The 18,755-nt window shown below is 39.9% G+C and overlaps 1 protein-coding gene across 1 annotated transcript in view; it reads left to right on the forward strand.

Moving 5' to 3' along the window:
* Positions 1–9,851: 9,851 nt before the first annotated feature.
* Positions 9,852–18,755, forward strand: part of LOC126233459 (uncharacterized) — a 52,464-nt gene continuing 43,560 nt past the window's right edge. The window contains exons 1-2 of the mRNA XM_049942866.1: positions 9,852–9,858; positions 18,307–18,439. Coding sequence (XP_049798823.1) covers positions 9,852–9,858; positions 18,307–18,439 — 140 coding nt within the window. The remainder of the gene's footprint in view (positions 9,859–18,306; positions 18,440–18,755) is intronic.

The following is an 18,755-nucleotide window of genomic DNA, read 5'->3' on the forward strand; positions in this document are numbered from 1 at the left end:
TCGTTCTCCTGTGAAACAGGCAAATTGTCCGTGTCGAAAGTTGACTGTACAGCGCCTACATCACACCACGTGTCTATTTGCATGCCAGCAGCGTGAGACACTTCAAAGGATTGAGCGATGCTTAGAACTTCCGACAACGATGGGTTTGGCAGTTGTAGGGCACGTTGCCGAACTTCTTTATCAGGAGCAAGCCGTAGAATAGCATCCCTAACCATTGAATCAGCATAAGACTCATGATGAGTGTCCGTGACAAACTGACATTTCCTACTCAGACCATGTAGTTCCACCGCCCAAGCCCGGTAAGATTGATGGGGCTGTTTACGACACTGGTAGAACGCCACGCAGGCAGCAACGACATGGGTGTTTTTGCAGTAATAGTTAGACAATAAGTCGCACATTTCTTGGAAGGACAGGGAGGCAGGTTCCCGCAGAGGGGCTAACTGAGATAGCAGCTGATAGATCCATGGGGAAATCCAAGATAGAAATAACGACTTACACATAGGAGCATCGACAACGCCGAAAGCCAAGAAGTGTTGCCGCAAACGCTTCTCATAATCCTCCCAGTCTTCAGCAGCCTCGTCATAAGGAGGGAATGGAGTCGGAGAAGAGGAAGACAGACGATGAGTAAGCAATGTCGACAATGCCTGAATAGCAGCCATCAGCTGAGTTTGTTGTGCCTGAATAGCAGCCGTCAGCTGTGTTTTTGTTGTTCAATGAGCACTTGCATAAGCTGTTCCATGTCTGCCCCGTCACGAACACACAAATCCACAACGCAGTGAAAATATCCCATCCTCGTTGTCAAAAAGTGTTATAACCTTTAATCACCAATAATTGCGTGGATATTCAAACACACTCACTTAGAAACAATAGCTGGTTACATGATAACAACTCAGTATCTCTCATTCGACTGCTGTGCCGTGACATGTGGCTGGCGCCGTTCGTAGCTAGGTGGTGCTCCCACGCTCAGCCGAGTTGCAGAGCGCCTCTATCGCCATTTGCGCCTACTGTCGTGGCGGCACTGTTAAATGTCGTGGCACTGTCACAACACTAAGAACAGATTATCAATCAGTGTCTTGCTGTTCCCATATACTTTTGTTGGAAATGAGATCATGGGGAGCAGATTGAAGGTTAGCAGTAGTGATTCTAATAGTTTCTGATTGTTATTTTTTGTGAGTAAGTTTATGTTAAAGTCACCACATACAATGACATTGCAATTGTTTCTATAAAGTTTAGTAAGAACTGTTTCTATCTGAGAGAGAAATTTTTGAATGTCTCCCATAGGTGCCCTGTAAACTGTTACTATGATCAGTAACTGTGTTTCAAGCTTTAATTTGACTGCACAACATTCAAAGTGCTGTTCAATAAAGTATTTATATACATCTATAACTTGTGACCTAATAGCATTGTGTGTGTAAATTGCCACTCCGCCTTGTCTTAAGTTGCTCCGACAGTAGGAAGAATCAATTTTATAACTATTTAAATGTAGCTGATTAATTTCTGTGGCTACCAACTGATGTTCAGTTAAGCAGAGCACATCAGAAATAATTCCGTCTGTGTCAGCTGTCTCTTGCAGTGAAAGCAGCAGCTCTTCTTTTTTATTCAAAAGACTTCTTATATTCTGATGAAATATTTTTAAGCAATATAGCTTATGAATCGTATTTTTAACTGGTTCCTTAATGTTAGTTTTCACACAAGTTAAATTATCAAAAGGTACAACATTTACACTGTTCTCTCTTCTGTTCTTTAGCCTAAAAAAGATCTTTTTGGAGTGTTGATTATTACTGGAATGTGTTGCTGTCACTATTTTTCTTTTCTGTGGTTGTCAATGAAACAAATTTGTCATTACTGTTAAATTTGTAGTAAAACTATTGCTTGTGCTTTTTTTTAATTAGTTTTTGTGCTAGGAATCTTTTCCCAATACTGTTCAAATGAAGCCAATGTGAGGTATGGAATCTTCGACCAACACCACTTACATCTAGAACATTTACATTTTTAAACTGTTTACATACATTTGAAAGCTGTTCATTTGCAAGTTTGATCTCTCTGTTTACACAAGACGACTGATGTAAGTTGTGCCTCTGTGGAATGTTTACATATATTACATTTTTGTGTCCTAGATAACACAAGCACTTCTTTAGTTCTTGGCAGGCTACTGATGTTTCATTACGGTACACATCATTAGAGACACCGCGTAGTACAACGAAATCCTTGTATGACAACTTACTGATTTCTTCTGAATGTATATATGTACATATTTGAGAGAGAGATGCTCCAGGATTGACAAATCCTGTTGCCTTTACAGTTTCAGCAACTTCATTTATACGAGACACTTTCAGCAACTTCATTTATATGAAAAGCAATCTCTCGACTGTGACTGTCGGCAAGAATCATAAGCTTCCTTGGAATACTATAATACAATTCATGTTGACAGATGGTTTTCAGAACAGAAACAGGAGCATCACACAGAATTTGAAGATCTCCTTGTTGAAGTTCAGAAGCGGTAGTGCTTTCAAGAGGAGTTCCTGCAGCATTCGATGATTGAGAATGTTCTGTATGAGTTTCAAGAGCATCATCATTACTGTCTACATCAAGCACTTCAAATCTGTTTGTTAGTGGGATATTTGCGGCCCTGCTTAGTATATTAGTAGGCCTACATGTATTACACTTCCATGTTTTTTTAAACTTCTCATTTCCTTTCAATGAGCTGTCCACCTTTGCGCATTGAAAGTGGAATTTTGTTTCACATTTTACACATGCTATTCCACTTTTAGCGGTTTTCTCGCATTTTTTACAGTTGGTATCATATTTGGTACCGCTGGTTCTAGTATCATTATCAATTACAAGATCACTATTTGTTTTATACTCACATTGATTGTTATTGGTATACTTGTATTTCAAGGCGTGTACCTCTTTTAACAGCAAAGCAATAATTTCGACTTTGCAGTCGCTCTTCTGCAACACCATAGTTTTTGTCTTGGATGTGTCTTTGCACATGCATACACAGTTTTACAATTTATGGACGTTATGCCCTTCATGGTGCGCGATTTGCAGTATTTGTATGTGTTCTCGCGATTCATAAGATGAGGTACTAGCTCCATGTGCGATTTCAGTTTTGCAATTTTGGGCCACCCCAAGTCTTCCTTCCAAAACTTTTTTAATAACAAAACATGTGATACACATATCATCACGATATACATCAAATTTTTTACATGTTAAGCACTTTTTACCGTTTATGTTGAGTTTGTTCTGGTAATTAACACAATCACAATTTACACTCAGCGGCGTCTTGTATGTTGTATTATTACTTCAATTTCTTGATTAGTTACTTAATTTAGTAAATGTACATAATTTCATCAGTGACAACAATCTACTGATAATTATGACAGCGCATGTCCTTCTAGAATATTCCAAATGTCTTCACAATGAATATCAAATTTTTTATCAAATAGGGCAGAATGATACATATAAAGACAAACATACAAGGCCTTAGGAAGCACTGAGTTGTCCGATAACTATCCGGATGTATATAAAAAGAAAAGGTGGTATCGGATATTTCATATGATTCCTGGGGGAGGCTGTACTGTTATAAACATTATAAACTATATACTATTTTCTGTGGTGTTTGAAAGAAGCTTCTAAGAGAACTTCAACGACATAAAATATATGGAACCTGATCAAGCGTTATCAAGATAAAAGCTCTGCAAACCACTCTCCTGCCATCAGGAGAAGAGGCTCCACAAATATCTGCCTTATTATAGAAAATGTTAGCAAACACTTAACTCAGGTATTATTCTTGTGTTTCCCCATACATTTGAAGTCTGTTAGTCTGTATTCTATGGTTATAGGAATCAGATAACTTCCTCGTAAAACTGTTGAGATATTCACAATGAATCCAACAGTCAGAAAAGTGAATATCATTTTAGTGAATGTTGCCAGACTATTAGAGCATTGGTGCAGTTGTATGCTGAAGAGTATCCAAATTGTGCCAAGTGGCCACAATCTGTCTTTGCAAACATCACAAAAAAAGTTCTGGAAATGGGAAATGTGAAGAATAAAAAATATGCCAAGGAAAAGAAGAGCAGATGATGAAAGAAATGAAACTAACATTTTAGCAGTAGTAACACAAAATGCAAATGTCACTAAATAGCATCTCAGAAGCATGAGAGGGATCAACCAAATGAATATTCTGCGAACACTACATTCCATCGCATTTCATCACCTTCCCATTTCGATGCCTTTAGAGGTTCATGACAGTGACTACCGAAACTGGTTACAGTTTTCTGAATGTTATTTATGAAAAGGAAAAAGTGCTGTAGCACATATATCCAAAAGTTTGTTTAGGAAGAAGCATTGTTTACAAACCATTGGCACATCAATCTTCGTAATGTGCATTAATAATCAGTTGCAAATTCATGCTGACTCAACATTTGGTGCATGTTTTTAAAGACCCACATCATTTGTTTTATTTATGGGAATCAAAATGCACTCAAATATCTTCTTTGCATGTAATGACAGGCCCTTCTAAGAGAGCATTTGGAGAGAATTGGAATAGTCATTCAGGAAATGCAAAATTGTCTGCATTCTCACCAAACTTAACCCTTCTATACTTTTATCTTTGGCAAAAATCAAACAAGAGATCTACTAGGAAACACTGATGACTCCCAAAGGTGTGAAGTGCCTTATAACGTGGGTCTGTGGCGACGTTAACTACTGATGAAATTAAACACCCAGTATTGTTTCTCTAGAATGACTTTATAGGATGTAGCCATCTTCAAGATCAATGTTCCGAGCACTTGGTACAACTGTGATTTTTTAAAAAAAAAAAAAACCATAGCTGAGATATGAGCTTGCTTACATTTGGTATAATAGAGCATATGACTGTTGAACCTCTTCTCCTGACAGGAAGACAATGGTATGCGGTGCTGTTATCGTGATAAAGTTTGATCAAGTCCCATACATGTTATGTCATTGAAATTCTCTTGGAAGCTTCTTTCAAATGACACAAAAAAAGTGTACACAAGAGGGCCCAAAAGTATGTTAACATTTGAAAGTTCAATATGTCACAGAATAACAAAGGTAGAGAGGTAATAACCAACACATACCATTGAAATCGTCAGGGTTATAATCAGACAAACAAAACAACAGAAAAAGAAACAAAATGGTGCTCCATGTGGTACACAAGCAATAATTACCTTAACAATTGATTTTTAGCAAGCTGATATTCTTTATTACAAATGCTCAATATTTCGGCCATCATTCAGCAACAATACCTGTAGTTGAGGGACAATGTTACGAACAGCCCAGTACAGCACATCAGCAGGTACTGGAAAAAAGTGCCATCGAATGCATTCCTAAAGAGATCAAACGATTGCAGTAAACTTGTGAATTCAGGTAATCCCACAACCAAAAATTACATGGACTGAATCCTGAGGACTTAGGGGTCCAAGTATGTCAGAAGTGCTGGCTCAGCAGACAATCGTCACTAAATGACATGGGTAAGAGATTTTTCACGCATTTAGCAATATGGGATGGAGCCAACTGCCATAAAAGTTATACCTTCCAGCATGTTTCCAGAATGAGATTTTCACTCTGCAGCGGAGTGTGTGCTGATATGAAACTTCCTGACAGATTAAAACTGTGTGCCCGACCGAGACTCGAACTTGGGACCTTTGCCTTTCGCGGGCAAGTGCTCTACCAACTGAGCTACCGAAGCACGACTCACGCCCGGTCCTCACAGCTTTACTTCTGCCAGTATCTTGTCTCCTACCTTCCAAACTTTACAGAAGCTCTCCTGCGAAACTTGCAGAACTTGGTAGAGCACTTGCCCGTGAAAGGCGAAGGTCCCGAGTTCGAGTCTCAGTCGGGCACACAGTTTTAATCTGCCAGGAAGTTTCTTCCAGCATGTGTTTATCCACCAGGCTAAGAATGATGTGATTCTGCAATGTAACATTGTACCTTGCACCCATTATGCTGCCAGTTTGGAAAACAGCAACCCACATTTCCACGAAGAAAAGGTGTCCAATTACGATTGATATAGTAAATCCACACCACACCATAACTTATTCATTGGGCAATGGGGTTTTTACAGCAGTTCTAGGATTTTTGGTATCACAAATTCTGCAACTGTGGGTGTTGATAGACTTTCGGAGTGTGAAATGACCTTCATCAGTCCACAACATGTTAGAAAACCAATCGTCATCTTCCCCCATTTTTTGAAATTCCCACACCCCAAATGCTCTCCACTTCTCAAACTTGGTGCCTAACAGTTCATGATGACATGGTATTTTGCACAGATGGCACTGGAGGGTACACCTTAGTGTCCTCCAAATGGAAGTGCATGGAATCTTGTGTGATGTGAGACATCATGAACATTGTCTTCACCATACTGAGATGATCCTGCTAAAATCTCTATTTCTGTCTGAGCAGCAGCAGCATATGTGTCTGGTCACCAACTATGAGGCCAATCATCTCAACAACACATAGCTTCAAATTTCATGATCATTTTCTTCACAGTGACACTTGTCACAGGACCTTACCCATTCAAATACCCTTTTTATGATGAAGTACCTAAAGCTGGACTAGCGGATTTTCCATTCTGTTAGTAAAGCTTCAATAACAGAGCCTTTTCTGGTAAAGTCAACATGCTGTGATTGCTGGAACATGTAACTCCCTCTCTCACTATGGCTCATTATATTCATGATTCTCATTTCAGGTATGTGTGACAATTTTTAACCCTCTGTCTATATTATGCTGCAAATTAGTGTATTTTCAGATGTTAAGGAAATTTTGGGTCACCCAGCAATTCCATTGGGGGTGGGGTGGTAGGGGGTGGGGGTGAGGGGGGGGCGGCAATCTGTCATAATTTGGCGGCCACAAATGATAAAAATTACTTCCAAGTGTCAAGAAATTCGCCATGTTTCCACTAAACTTGGCAAAAAGTACATCTTGATTTTTTTATTCATTCTGTATACATTTGGGGTGGCCTGTTCTGGCTGTCTCACTCTGTGTAGTTGATTGGCCTATGGTGCAGAGTCACATGAAACATGAGCATCAGTCCTTTCCTGTGTTCTTCATTCTTATTATAGATGAAAAAAAAAGCTTTACATGGAAGTCACTCAAGTTTTACAACATGGATAAAAGGACAGTTCACGTGATGGAACTACTGAATATGGATAGAGTGGTACCCCAGGTGTGGAAGGAAGCAAGGAAATATAAGAAAAAGAATGTTAGAACTGAAGAAATATAGGACATAGACCCCAAAGAGACGGACATTCTTTCCACTCCCCACCCCAGAATACCTGCTTGGAGTTCTTCACTGGTGGACCAGAAGATGAAGTTGTTCACCAAGTCTACAGAACAGACACCACAAGCCTTAGCCCCACAGGCCATAACAATTAGTTCTAACACCCTGCTATGAATGGCCTGTGGAATGAGAGTAATAAAGAAATTAGTAATTTCTGTCTTACATATAAATGAAATTATGATTAGATATTAGCACCTATTACATAATTCTAAGTTTTTTAAGTTATGCTTGGGTAAGCAATCACTTCAAATACTCAACACTCTGCTAAATAAGTCTCCCCTGAAAATAACTCTTACAAACTGAACAATAACGATCAATATTTCAACAAAATATAAAAATATTTTCACCTCCAAAACTTTATTAAACCATAACTATCACACCGCAGAAAAATTACGAAACCCTCCCAGAACTGCTTATCTGTTACAATCTGCACTATAAAATTTACCATACTAATGTACGAAACATTACTTATAGGCCTACTTGCACATAAAATTTGGTTTAATATTATCTAAACCATAAGATCTTTTCTTTGTGTAATCCATTCAGAGCTTAAGAAGAATATTAAAAATTTGACTGCTATTTAGGGATGGACATTGTTGCACTGGAACATGTCTTTCATATTGGATAGATCTAGGAAGTTTTTATGCTCTTTTCAACTGTACTGGTAACAACACTGTTAATTGCTGTGATAGGCTCTAACAGAAGAGTACAAGTCTACCAAAATAGGTGTAATTGGTCATAAGGAATGCCTATGGATACCTTATGCAGTTGTAAAGGTATAGTGACCTCCGAAATATGAACAGTCTCCCTTGGAGCTGCCACCTCATCAGATATGTAACACATAAACCAACACACACTGTCATTGGTGCGAAACCCTTTTAGGGTAAGTTAGTATAAAATTGCTTCAATAATTGCCATAGTATTTTATGCTAAGACTACTTTTGAATCTTAAGATTAATAATCATTACATAACACCATTTCTAACACTACCCCTTAACCAGAGCACACAAAAAATTAACACTGCCAACAGCGTGCTGTTGAATCAGTTAATTACCTAATACACTGGTGTCCAAAATTAAAGCAACAAACTCCTGTTTCTCCATACTGTATCTGATTCAGGATATAATCATACAAACTGGCAACAGATGTCCATACAATCATGTTCTGCATGGAAGATAGCATTCTGGTCCATGGACAACCACGCCAACACTGACGTCAGGGCACCTATCAAATGGGGTAGTGTATGCTGGCTAGTCTCACATCCACAATCACTGTGTGCACAGTAACACCTTACAGTATGGCACAGATGAGACACCTACCAGACTCTCAGCGGTGGATGGCCATAGAAAGAATTGGAAGCAGGATGGTCGGAAACTGATGTGGCCTGATGGCTTCATGTGAATTGTTCTGTTGTTTCTCGGACGTGATTACAGTTTATAGAGACTGAAACTGTATGACAGTTAATTAGCTGCAAGGTCACAACCATACCGCCTTAGTACTGTGGGGCAGCTGGCATCTGACTTCACCGCATCCACTGGTCATGTTGTATCGAGGCAAAGGATGTAGAGAAGGCTTCAGCAGAATGGTCCTTATTGTTGGAGACCTGCTGTATGTGTACCTCTGGCACCTCTTCACACAAGGGAACGTCTAGAGTGGTGTCATCAACATGCCTCCTGGACAGACGAACAGTGGGCCAATGTTCTTTTTACAGATGAGACTTGATTTGGTATGGAGAGTGATCCTCAACAGATTCACATCTGGAGGGAACATGGAACATGATTTCGGAACCAAAACATTGTGAAAAGAGAACAATATCAAGGAGGATCCATAATGGTGTGGGCAGGGATTATTTTGACCACTCGAACACCACTTCATGCAATTGTTCAGGTGAATCAGCAAAGTTTAACTACTATCAGGTATGATAAGTATCAGGTAAGATGATCTTGGAACCTTATGTGCGATTGTTGAAAGTTGCTGTGGACCCAGACTTCATACTGATAGATGATAATACTTGACCTCTTAGAGCAAAGGTTGTTGAAGTGTTCTTGGAAATGAAAGATATTGCTCATGTGATGTAGCCTGCTCGTTGTCCTGTTATGAATCCCATAGACCATGTCTGGAATGCACTAGTGTGATGGGTTGCATCACCTCAGTAGACACCAACCATTCTCCAAGACTTGCAACCAGCTCTGTTGGAAGAATGAGTGTTATTGCCTCAACATGAGTTTGATGACACAGTATGTCCCATTGTTGTCAGACCTGTACTGCTGCCAGAGGTGGTCACACCTGATACAGAGCATACCCAATTGTCAGAACGTGTGTGCAAATCCATTAAGTTGGAAAAATCAAAGAACATGCTTGTCTACTGTTATGCATGTTGCACTTGTTTACGTTCTGTACTCTACTTTACTATCACCCTTTTATACTGTTTTGTCGAAAGATAAACACAACCTTGCAAAATTTCCACCTGTTGCTTTAATTTTGGACATTAGTGTATTTTCTCAACCATGACTAAGCAAAAACTAATGTTTGTCTCTCAACCTCCAAAATGTTAGGTAAGTACTGTAGTATTATATCCTAATTAGAATATAGCCAAAATGTTACTTCCACATAAGTTCACAGTGTGTACTCAAGAGTTTCAGAAAAAACTTCCTTCACCACCAATTTTGAAATTGAGTACATTGGTCCCAACCTTATTTATTTTATTTTACTTCTATTTTTATTAAGCTCTGAATGATCCCATAAACTGAGTGCTCAACATTCCTTTTTCTTCTCTGATGTGGGATTGGCTAACACAGGCATCTTAGGGTGAGGCATACTTTTAATAATAAAAGGTGCTTCATACAGTGGACAGAATTTATTTGAGACTTTCAGGCTCTGTTACTATCTTTTGATTAATACTACTTCTCCTACCTTGTATTGTAGTGAGGTGCCTATTTCACATATTCTTCTTCTCTTATCATCTTCTTTAATTAACAATCCTTTAACTGTACTTCTTGTCTCTTGCAAAACTGTATGTGTGCTTGGCCAGTCTGTCCAATATAATAATAGTCCTCCTCTTGATTTACAACCTAGTACTTCTATAGATGACAGTTTTGCAATTAAGTGTGGTCATTTGTTTAGTACCTTTCCAGATTCTTATAGAATGTTTGTTTTTATAATACGTTCTACCTCTCATTCTAGCTCTCGCATGACTCTGTGTCACAACTGACTTGTGGACAGTATTTTGCTATTAATATATGTCCCACATTTTCCCATGCTAACAAGTCCTTAGATTTCCCAGTTGTGAACTGTGTTCCATCATCTGATAGTAATTTACTGGGGGTACTGATATTTTTAAAATAGTGGTCTCTTAATTTTGATATTGTACAATTAGTTGTAGCCTTCCTCAGTAGACGTAATGCTGTCAGTTTTGGTAAGCATTCAATTACTAAAAGAATATATGTCATTCTATCCTGCTCTTTTGGCAGCAGACCGTACAAGTCCATGGCCAATAAATCCCATAACATCTAGATGTTAGTGGACACAAAAGGGTTTGTATTCCACAGGTTGCTGATTATGCTTTTTTACATAAGATCCCATTCCTAAGTATTTTCCTTACTTATCTATTTAAACTCTGAAGAGAGTAGTATTTTTTCTTTGGAAGTGCACATTTTTAGCACCGAAATGTGTGAACTTAGTTGTATGTATTGTGTTAGTAATTCCACTCCCCTTTTTGGTGTACACAATAACCATTTTACTGATGTCTTACTTTCATGAAGTAAAATTCTTCTATATAGCTTCCATCAATCTCTGTCCAGTAATTTGTTACTTTGAGGTATTAAATATGAATTTGTAAGCATGAATCAGTGTTTTGATTACTTACTATGTTATTGAAAATATGTTTTCTATCTTTTTCATGCTTATTTTCTTTTAGGAAATTGATTGTAAACTGACCCCTTTTTGTTGTTTCATCTGTTTGCATATCTATTGGTATCTACAATAGTGCATCCAGAACAATAGTGTCATTACCTTTATTACCTTGTGGCGGCCGCACTGTTCAAATGTGTGAAGGGCTGAACTATGGCACAGCCGACACAAGTAAGTGATGCCCAGGTAGCCAGCATGGCTGCCCAGAACGCACCCACCACAGGCGCACCAGTCATCCCTACCACAGCTGCCAGCGGACTACGTCACACGCGTCGGCCGCTGTGTCCGATTCAAATGGCCGTGCTGCGTCACCAACGCGCCACACCACCCAAAGCAGCAAACACGCACATGAGCCACCAAATCCAGCGTCCACAAGCCGCCATAAAATGTAGAGATCCAGCTCCAGCTGCCCGCGCCCTCAGCAAGTACCTCCAGTCGAGCCCCAGACAAAACCTCCCGTGTCCGTCGCAGCTCCTGGACCCACCTTCGTGTCCCTCTGCCTCCGCCGCATCGGGTGTTGAGGCCGGTTCGGCATTCTTGTCAATTTAACGTATTCGCGTCGCTGTCGAGCTAGGGACATTGCACTCCACACCGCTTGGCTTGTCTGCCGCGGCTCCTGGACCCACTTTTGAGTCCCAATGGTACCGCACTCGCGCAAATTCTCCAGACCTCCGTTGTCTCGAGCGTCGAGGTTGGTTCGAATGCTGCACTGTGTTCTTGCGACTGACTCACTCGGTGAACTTGTGGAACGTTGTAACGTATGAACACTTGGACTTGCCACTCTGAACAATGTAAATAGTGAACTTTTTCTGTAGCTCTTGTGGATGCTCGGCATTATTATTAAGATGTCAGTGCCTTCAAGATGTGATACCAACTGACCTGCAGCAGGTGCCTTCACATGCTATGGACAATTGTAGCCAGTGCTTCATACCGCTGTCACTAGCCGACCGCGCGAAGACACGCCCACCTCACGCTCGCGGTCCAGCGTGCTGACGTCACAGGCTGCCGCCCTTCCAAAGCTGACCGACCCCTGCCAAATCTGCCGCACTGTCATCACACAGCATGCGAACTTCAAATACACGCATGCCACATAAAAGATTGCTGCGTTTTAGCAGCTACGGAGCCCTGCTCTCCAAGGGGGATCTGTGTGGCACCGCACCGTTCAAACACGCAAAGGGCTGAACTACGGCACAGCCGTCACAAGTAAGTGACGCCTGGCATTCACGAGTGCAGCTATACCGCTATGCTGAATTTTGGCAATAGTGCGTCGCGCACCAGACTCACGGAACAAAGCAGGTAGACAGTGTGAGCTGGTCAATGCAATGTGACACATGTCTCTGCTCCACCGACTTCGCCGTCGCTGACCACGTGCATCGAGTCAATGCAACTCCCCCACAAAGACATACGCGCAGTCTGAAAAGCAGTCGCTCATTTCGCGGAGTGCACCCTTCTGCTTGACAGAGCCTTCCTCCCTTCTGCAGACATCGTGGTGCTTCTGCTCGCGCCAGGAGCCAGACATTCGGCGACATGGCCTTTGTCTCACTCGGTCCACGCGGTCACACCACAGCTCATCACTGGAGTGTATACCCTGCGGGATCTGTGTTCAAGCTGTACTGCTAGGGCAATATGCCTGTATGGATGAATGTTGATGATGCATTGCATTTGTAACGTAATGTAAGTCTTCCGAAGAATAAATGTGTCTCGACCAAATCTGCTCTAGTCATTCTGTCACCAAGCCTCTCCCTTGAACATGGTGCGTGGGCATGGCAATAAAGCCAGTTCACCGCACATTAATGACCGTAAGTGGTGATACCATACGTCTTCGCTGCAACCTTTATTACCAGTTCTGTGTCTTTCACCAGCCACAGCTGGATAGACAGTGTCAGGATACAACATTATCAAAATACATGAGTACAACTCTACTATGATAGTAGTTTAATACCGCAAGACATATTTAAGTTATAAATTAGATTACAATAATATCACAACAATAAAATAGATACAAGTATATAATGAAATTAAATATAATGGTTGCTGTTGGAGTCATGGAACTGAGCTGCAGCTCAAGTAAACACTATTCTATTACTAGAAAAGAATTCTTCAATATTGTAGAAGGGTTGCTCTTTTAGCTTACACAGAATAGTAGTTTTAAACTGCTCCCATGCTAAAGACTGAATGTCATCAGGTAGAGCATTAAACAATTTTAGGGCCACCATTGGGAAGCAGTTTTGTGTCTTTGCTAATTAACACCTTGGCATGTCGATACTGTCTTTGTTGTGAGTGCTGTATTTGTGAACTTAATTTCTCTTTCTGTTGATATCATGGTTTCTCTTTATGTGGAAGAGGCAGTTCAATACATACTGGCTTGCTTTCCACAATATATATAAATGACCTAGTAGATAGTGTCGGAAGTTCCATGCGGCTTTCCGTGGATGATGCTGTAGTATACAGAGAAGTTGCAGCATTAGAAAATTGTAGCGAAATGCAGGAACATCTGCAGCAGATAGGCACTTGGTGCAGGGAATGGCAACTGACCCTTAATATAGACAAATGTAATGTATTGCGAATACATAGAAAGAAGGATCCTTTATTGTATGATTATATGACAGCGGAACAAACACTGGTAGCAGTTACTTCTGTAAAATATCTGGGAGTATGCGTGCGGAACAATTTGATGTGGAATGATCATATAAAATTAACTGTTGGTAAGGCAGGTACCAGATTGAAATTCATTGGGAGAGTCCTTAGAAAATGTAGTCCATCAACAAAGGAGGTGGCTTACAAAACACTCGTTCGACCTATACTTGAGTATTGCTCATCAGTGTGGGATCCGTACCAGATCGGGTTGACGGAGGAAGAAGAGCGGCGCATTTCGTCACAGGGTTATTTGGTAAGCATGACAGCATTACGGAGAATGTTTAGCAGACTCAAGTGGCACTCTCTGCAAGAGAGGCGCTCTGCATCGCGGTGTAGCTTGCTGTCCAGGTTTTGAGAGGTTGCGTTTCTGGATGAGGTATCGAATATATATTGCTTCCCCCTACTTATACCTCCCGAGGAGATCACGAATGTAAAATTAGAGAGATTTGAGCGTGCACGGAGGCTTTCCAGCAGTCGCTCTTCTCGTGAACCATACACGACTGTAACAGGAAAGGAAGGTAATGACTGTGGCATGTAAAGTGCCCTCCGCCACACACTGTTTGGTGGCTTGCGGAGTATAAATGTAGATGTAGATGTAAACAGTCAGAACTTCTAACCTAGTAAAACTGGTTTTCAGTGGTCTGCCTCTGTGTCTGTGTGGGCTCTAATCTCTCTGATTTTATCCTCACGGTCTCTTCGCGAGATATACGTAGGAGGGAGCAATATACTGCTTGACTCTAAGGTGAAGGTATGTTCTCGAAACTTCAACAAAAGCCCATACCGAGCTACTGAGTCTTCCACTGGAGTTTATCTATCATCTCCGTAATGCTTTCACGATTACTAAATGATCCTGTAACGAAGCACGCTGCTCTCTGTTGGATCTTCTCTATCTCTTCTATCAACCCTATCTGGTATGGATCCCACACTGGTGAGCAGTATTCAAGCAGTGGGCGAACAAGTGTACTGTACCCTACTTCCTTTGTTTTCGGATTGCATTTCCTTAGGATTCTTCCAATGAATCTCAGTCTGGCATCTACTTTACCGACAATCAACTTTATATGGTCATTCCATTTTAAATCACTCCTAATGCCTACTCCCAGATAATTTATGGAATTAACTGCTTCCAGTTGCTGACCTCCTATATTCTAGCTAAATGATAAGGGATCTTTCTTTCTATGTATTCGCAGCACATCACACTTGCATACATTGAGATTCAATTGCCATTCCCTGCACCATGTGTCAATTCATTGCAGATCCTCCTGCATTTCAGTACAATTTTCCATTGTTACAAACTCTCGCTATACTACAGCGTCATCCGCAAAAAGCTTCAGCAAACTTCTGATTTTATCCACAACGTCATTCAAACATATTGTGAACAACAACAGTCCTACGACACTTCCCTGTGGCACACCTGAAATCACTCTTACTTCGGAAGACTTCTCTCCACTGAGAATGACATGCTGCATTCTGTTATCTAGGAACTCTTCAATCCAATCACACAATTGGTCTGATAGTCCATATCCTCTTACTTTGTTCATTAAACGACTGTGGGGAACTGTATCGAACGCCTTGCGAAAGTCAAGAAACATGGCATGTACCTGGGAACCCGTGTCTATGGCCCTCTGAGTCTTGTGGACGAATAGTGCGAGCTGGGTTTCACATGATTGTCTTTTTCGAAACCCATGCTGATTCCTACAGAGTAGTCACCAGAAAAGTCATTATAATCGAACATAATACGTGTTCCAAAATTCTACAACTGATTGACGTTAGAGATATAGGTCTATAGTTCTGCACATCTGTTCGACGTCCCTTCTTGAAAACGGGGATGACCTGTTCCCTTTTCCAATCCTTTGGAACGCTATGCTCTTCTAGAGACCTACGGTACACCGCTGCAAGAAGGGGGGCAAGTTCCTTCATGTACTCTGTGTAAAATGGAACTGGTATCCCATCAGGTCCAGTGGCCTTTCCTCTTTTGAATGATTTTAATTGTTTCCCTATCCCTCTGTCATCTATTTCGATATCTACCATTTTGTCATCTGTGCGACAATCTAGAGAGGGAACTACAATGCAGTGTTCCTCTGTGAAAGAGCTTTGGAAAAAGACATTTAGTATTTCGGCCTTTAGTCTGTCATCCTCTGTTTCAGTATCATTTTGTTCACAGAGTGTCTGGACATTTTTTTTTATCCACCTACCGCTTTGACATAAGACCAAAATTTCTTAGCCTGCAGAATGGCCCCAGAACAACAGCTCATAACTGATGTGGCTGTGGAACATTGCATAGTACACAGTTAGCAGGTACTGTTCTGGTGCTATACTTGTCAGTTTCCTCAAGAGGTACAGGACTTGTGAAAGTTTGGAACACTCATGTTTGGTCTGCTGTTGCCAAGTTAATTTGGTATCAATGAGAAAGCCCAGAAGTTTAATATCTGCTGTGTGACCCAGTGCTCTGGTATTGCTGAGGCTGCATATCATCCTCTGAGTTTTTTCTTCATTAATTTTCATTTTGTTCATGATAAACCAGGCCTTAGCTTCATTGAACAAGACTTCTGCTTGTTGGGCTGCCTGTACAACATTCTCTCTTACGTTGTCTCTTACTTATTATGTAGAGAATTAAAATTCTTGTAGCAATAATACCCTTCTTGTGAGTCTGCTGTAGAGTAACGTACTTTCTAATAATGCAGTGGTCAATATGTACTACTGTTTCATTTCATCTTGGCCAGTATTTGAATTTTTTGAATGACTGTACCATGATAAATGTTTCCTTTCATGTAATACTGTAATTTATTTCATGATGAATTAAGATCCTACTTGCAAAGGCAAATGGTCTGTGTTGTATTGTATGTTTCTCTACAACTTTACTGAAAAATCTGACATCCTAATCCTTGAGCTGAGGGACCTGCTGCTAAACTTTCTTTATTGATTGGCGACTCCATGTTGTCTTGTGCACTACGACCAGATAACAGGTATACTTGAAAAAAGAGATAGCATTGGTCGTATATTTTTTACTATTGCAAAATCGATTTTCTGTCACTGAGTGACCATCTTCAGTGCTAGAAGTTAAAAATTTTTTCACATTACGATCAGAGAGTACAACATAGAAAATCACAATTACATCTGCATATGAACATAACACTTGTTAGAAACAAACCTATATTGTATAACTTAAATTGGGATGCACTGTTGTCACTAAGCTTATGGCAATCACATAGACTGAGGTCGCTGTTTACCTGCACTTGTTCAGCAGACCTCGGTGTGACGGGGCTTGACACGCCCTCTATGTGACATGTGTCACATGAAGACATAGTATTATTGGTTTTGCGAATTATTAACACTAAATAACTCTTGTACTTTTGTGAATGGTGTAGTAATTCAAATTTAAAATGTACGTACATCACATAGCAGACGCAGGAGAATATCTAAAATACATTGGCATATTGTTTTTTATAAACTATAAAACATAAAATAGATCGATGATAAGTTGTTAGAGTGCAGAACATATAAAAAGCAAAAGATAATGCCAAAGAATAATAAATGAACAACATAAAAAGAGGCGCAACACAGGCGCAACAGTGCATATACCAGCACTACACAAACAAATATAAACTTAATAGGGGTATCTTTGAAAATAAAAAAATGTTACATAACCACACCATTAGCGTCTGACTTGCAGTCATTATGTAAAGATTACACATATAATAAGAAATTCAGACACATGCATGTTGCATGACAAAAGCACTATGGCTGAAAGCACTATAACTACTTTCTGTTTATAGGTATTGACAAATTAGAATAAAATGTAAAGTTCATCTGATCATGTAGCTTAAATACCAACATTAAGATAAGCTTAGATGTCTGTTCCATAGCTATTTGCTACAAATGCAAATAGTGTAGCAAGTAGCAATAAATCATATATATTTTCTGTACACCAAGCACATTTTTACTTTTGCTGGATACATTTTGTGTCACCAAATTCCAAGATTTATGAATAAAGATTCAATTTGGAGATAATAAATGTTTACTTTATTTACATGTTTACATTAATCCATTAGCAGGTGTTGTCCTCGATTGAAGACACTCCATTTTTCTGTTCTTATTACAATGTATGCTACTCCAAACCAACAATGAACTTTTGTTGTTTTAAAGTAAGCTTTACATCAACAATGGGTGCCAATGTTATTTCTCTGCTACAGTTATTCAGCTGAAGATTGTTAACAGAAATGATACATTTTTACAGAGCCTGCTGGTTATTTCTATTTTTATTTTTGTGGCTGCATCTAAGGTAAGGCTCACTGTCATTTTCTGGCTGCTGTGTAATTTAATACTGTGATACTGTTTGGAACTTTTTGCAGCAAAAATAGTTTGTCACATTTTGTGCCCCAGTGCATGAAAACTTGCTGTCCTCATCTGAGGACACTGGGCATTTCTGTGGTAAATGTTGTATTTTTTGGTCTTTTCAGATTTCTTTGCCATGGCTCACTGTGTTTTTAAAACTGTTGAAGAGGCAGCAGGATACTTACTTTCTAAGGAAACAGAAGCTTTACCTCCTCATATAGATGAGCAGCCTGATGAGGAAAATATTGAAGATGACTTGTTAGTAAATATGTATGTAAGCAGTGTTGCAGATACTACTGAAATTTTACCTGAGAGAGACAACAAAGAGCTCCTAAAGAGGAAGTTAATGGTGTGATCAGGTTCCAAACTATTCATTTCCTAACTTAGGGAAGAAAGATTCTTGTCTGTCAGATGAACTAAAAAAAAAGCTCTATGGTCTCTCTCCTGTGCATATTTTTGAAGAACTCTTTTCAGAAGAAGAAGAAGAAGAAGAAGTAGAGGAAACTGAAGAAGGCGATACGATGCGAAAAATAAAATAAATTTATCAGTTTTATGCAATTAAATTCGTGTACTT

Source organism: Schistocerca nitens, chromosome 1 (genome assembly GCF_023898315.1).
Source record: "Schistocerca nitens isolate TAMUIC-IGC-003100 chromosome 1, iqSchNite1.1, whole genome shotgun sequence".
Lineage (NCBI taxonomy): Eukaryota > Metazoa > Arthropoda > Insecta > Orthoptera > Acrididae > Schistocerca > Schistocerca nitens.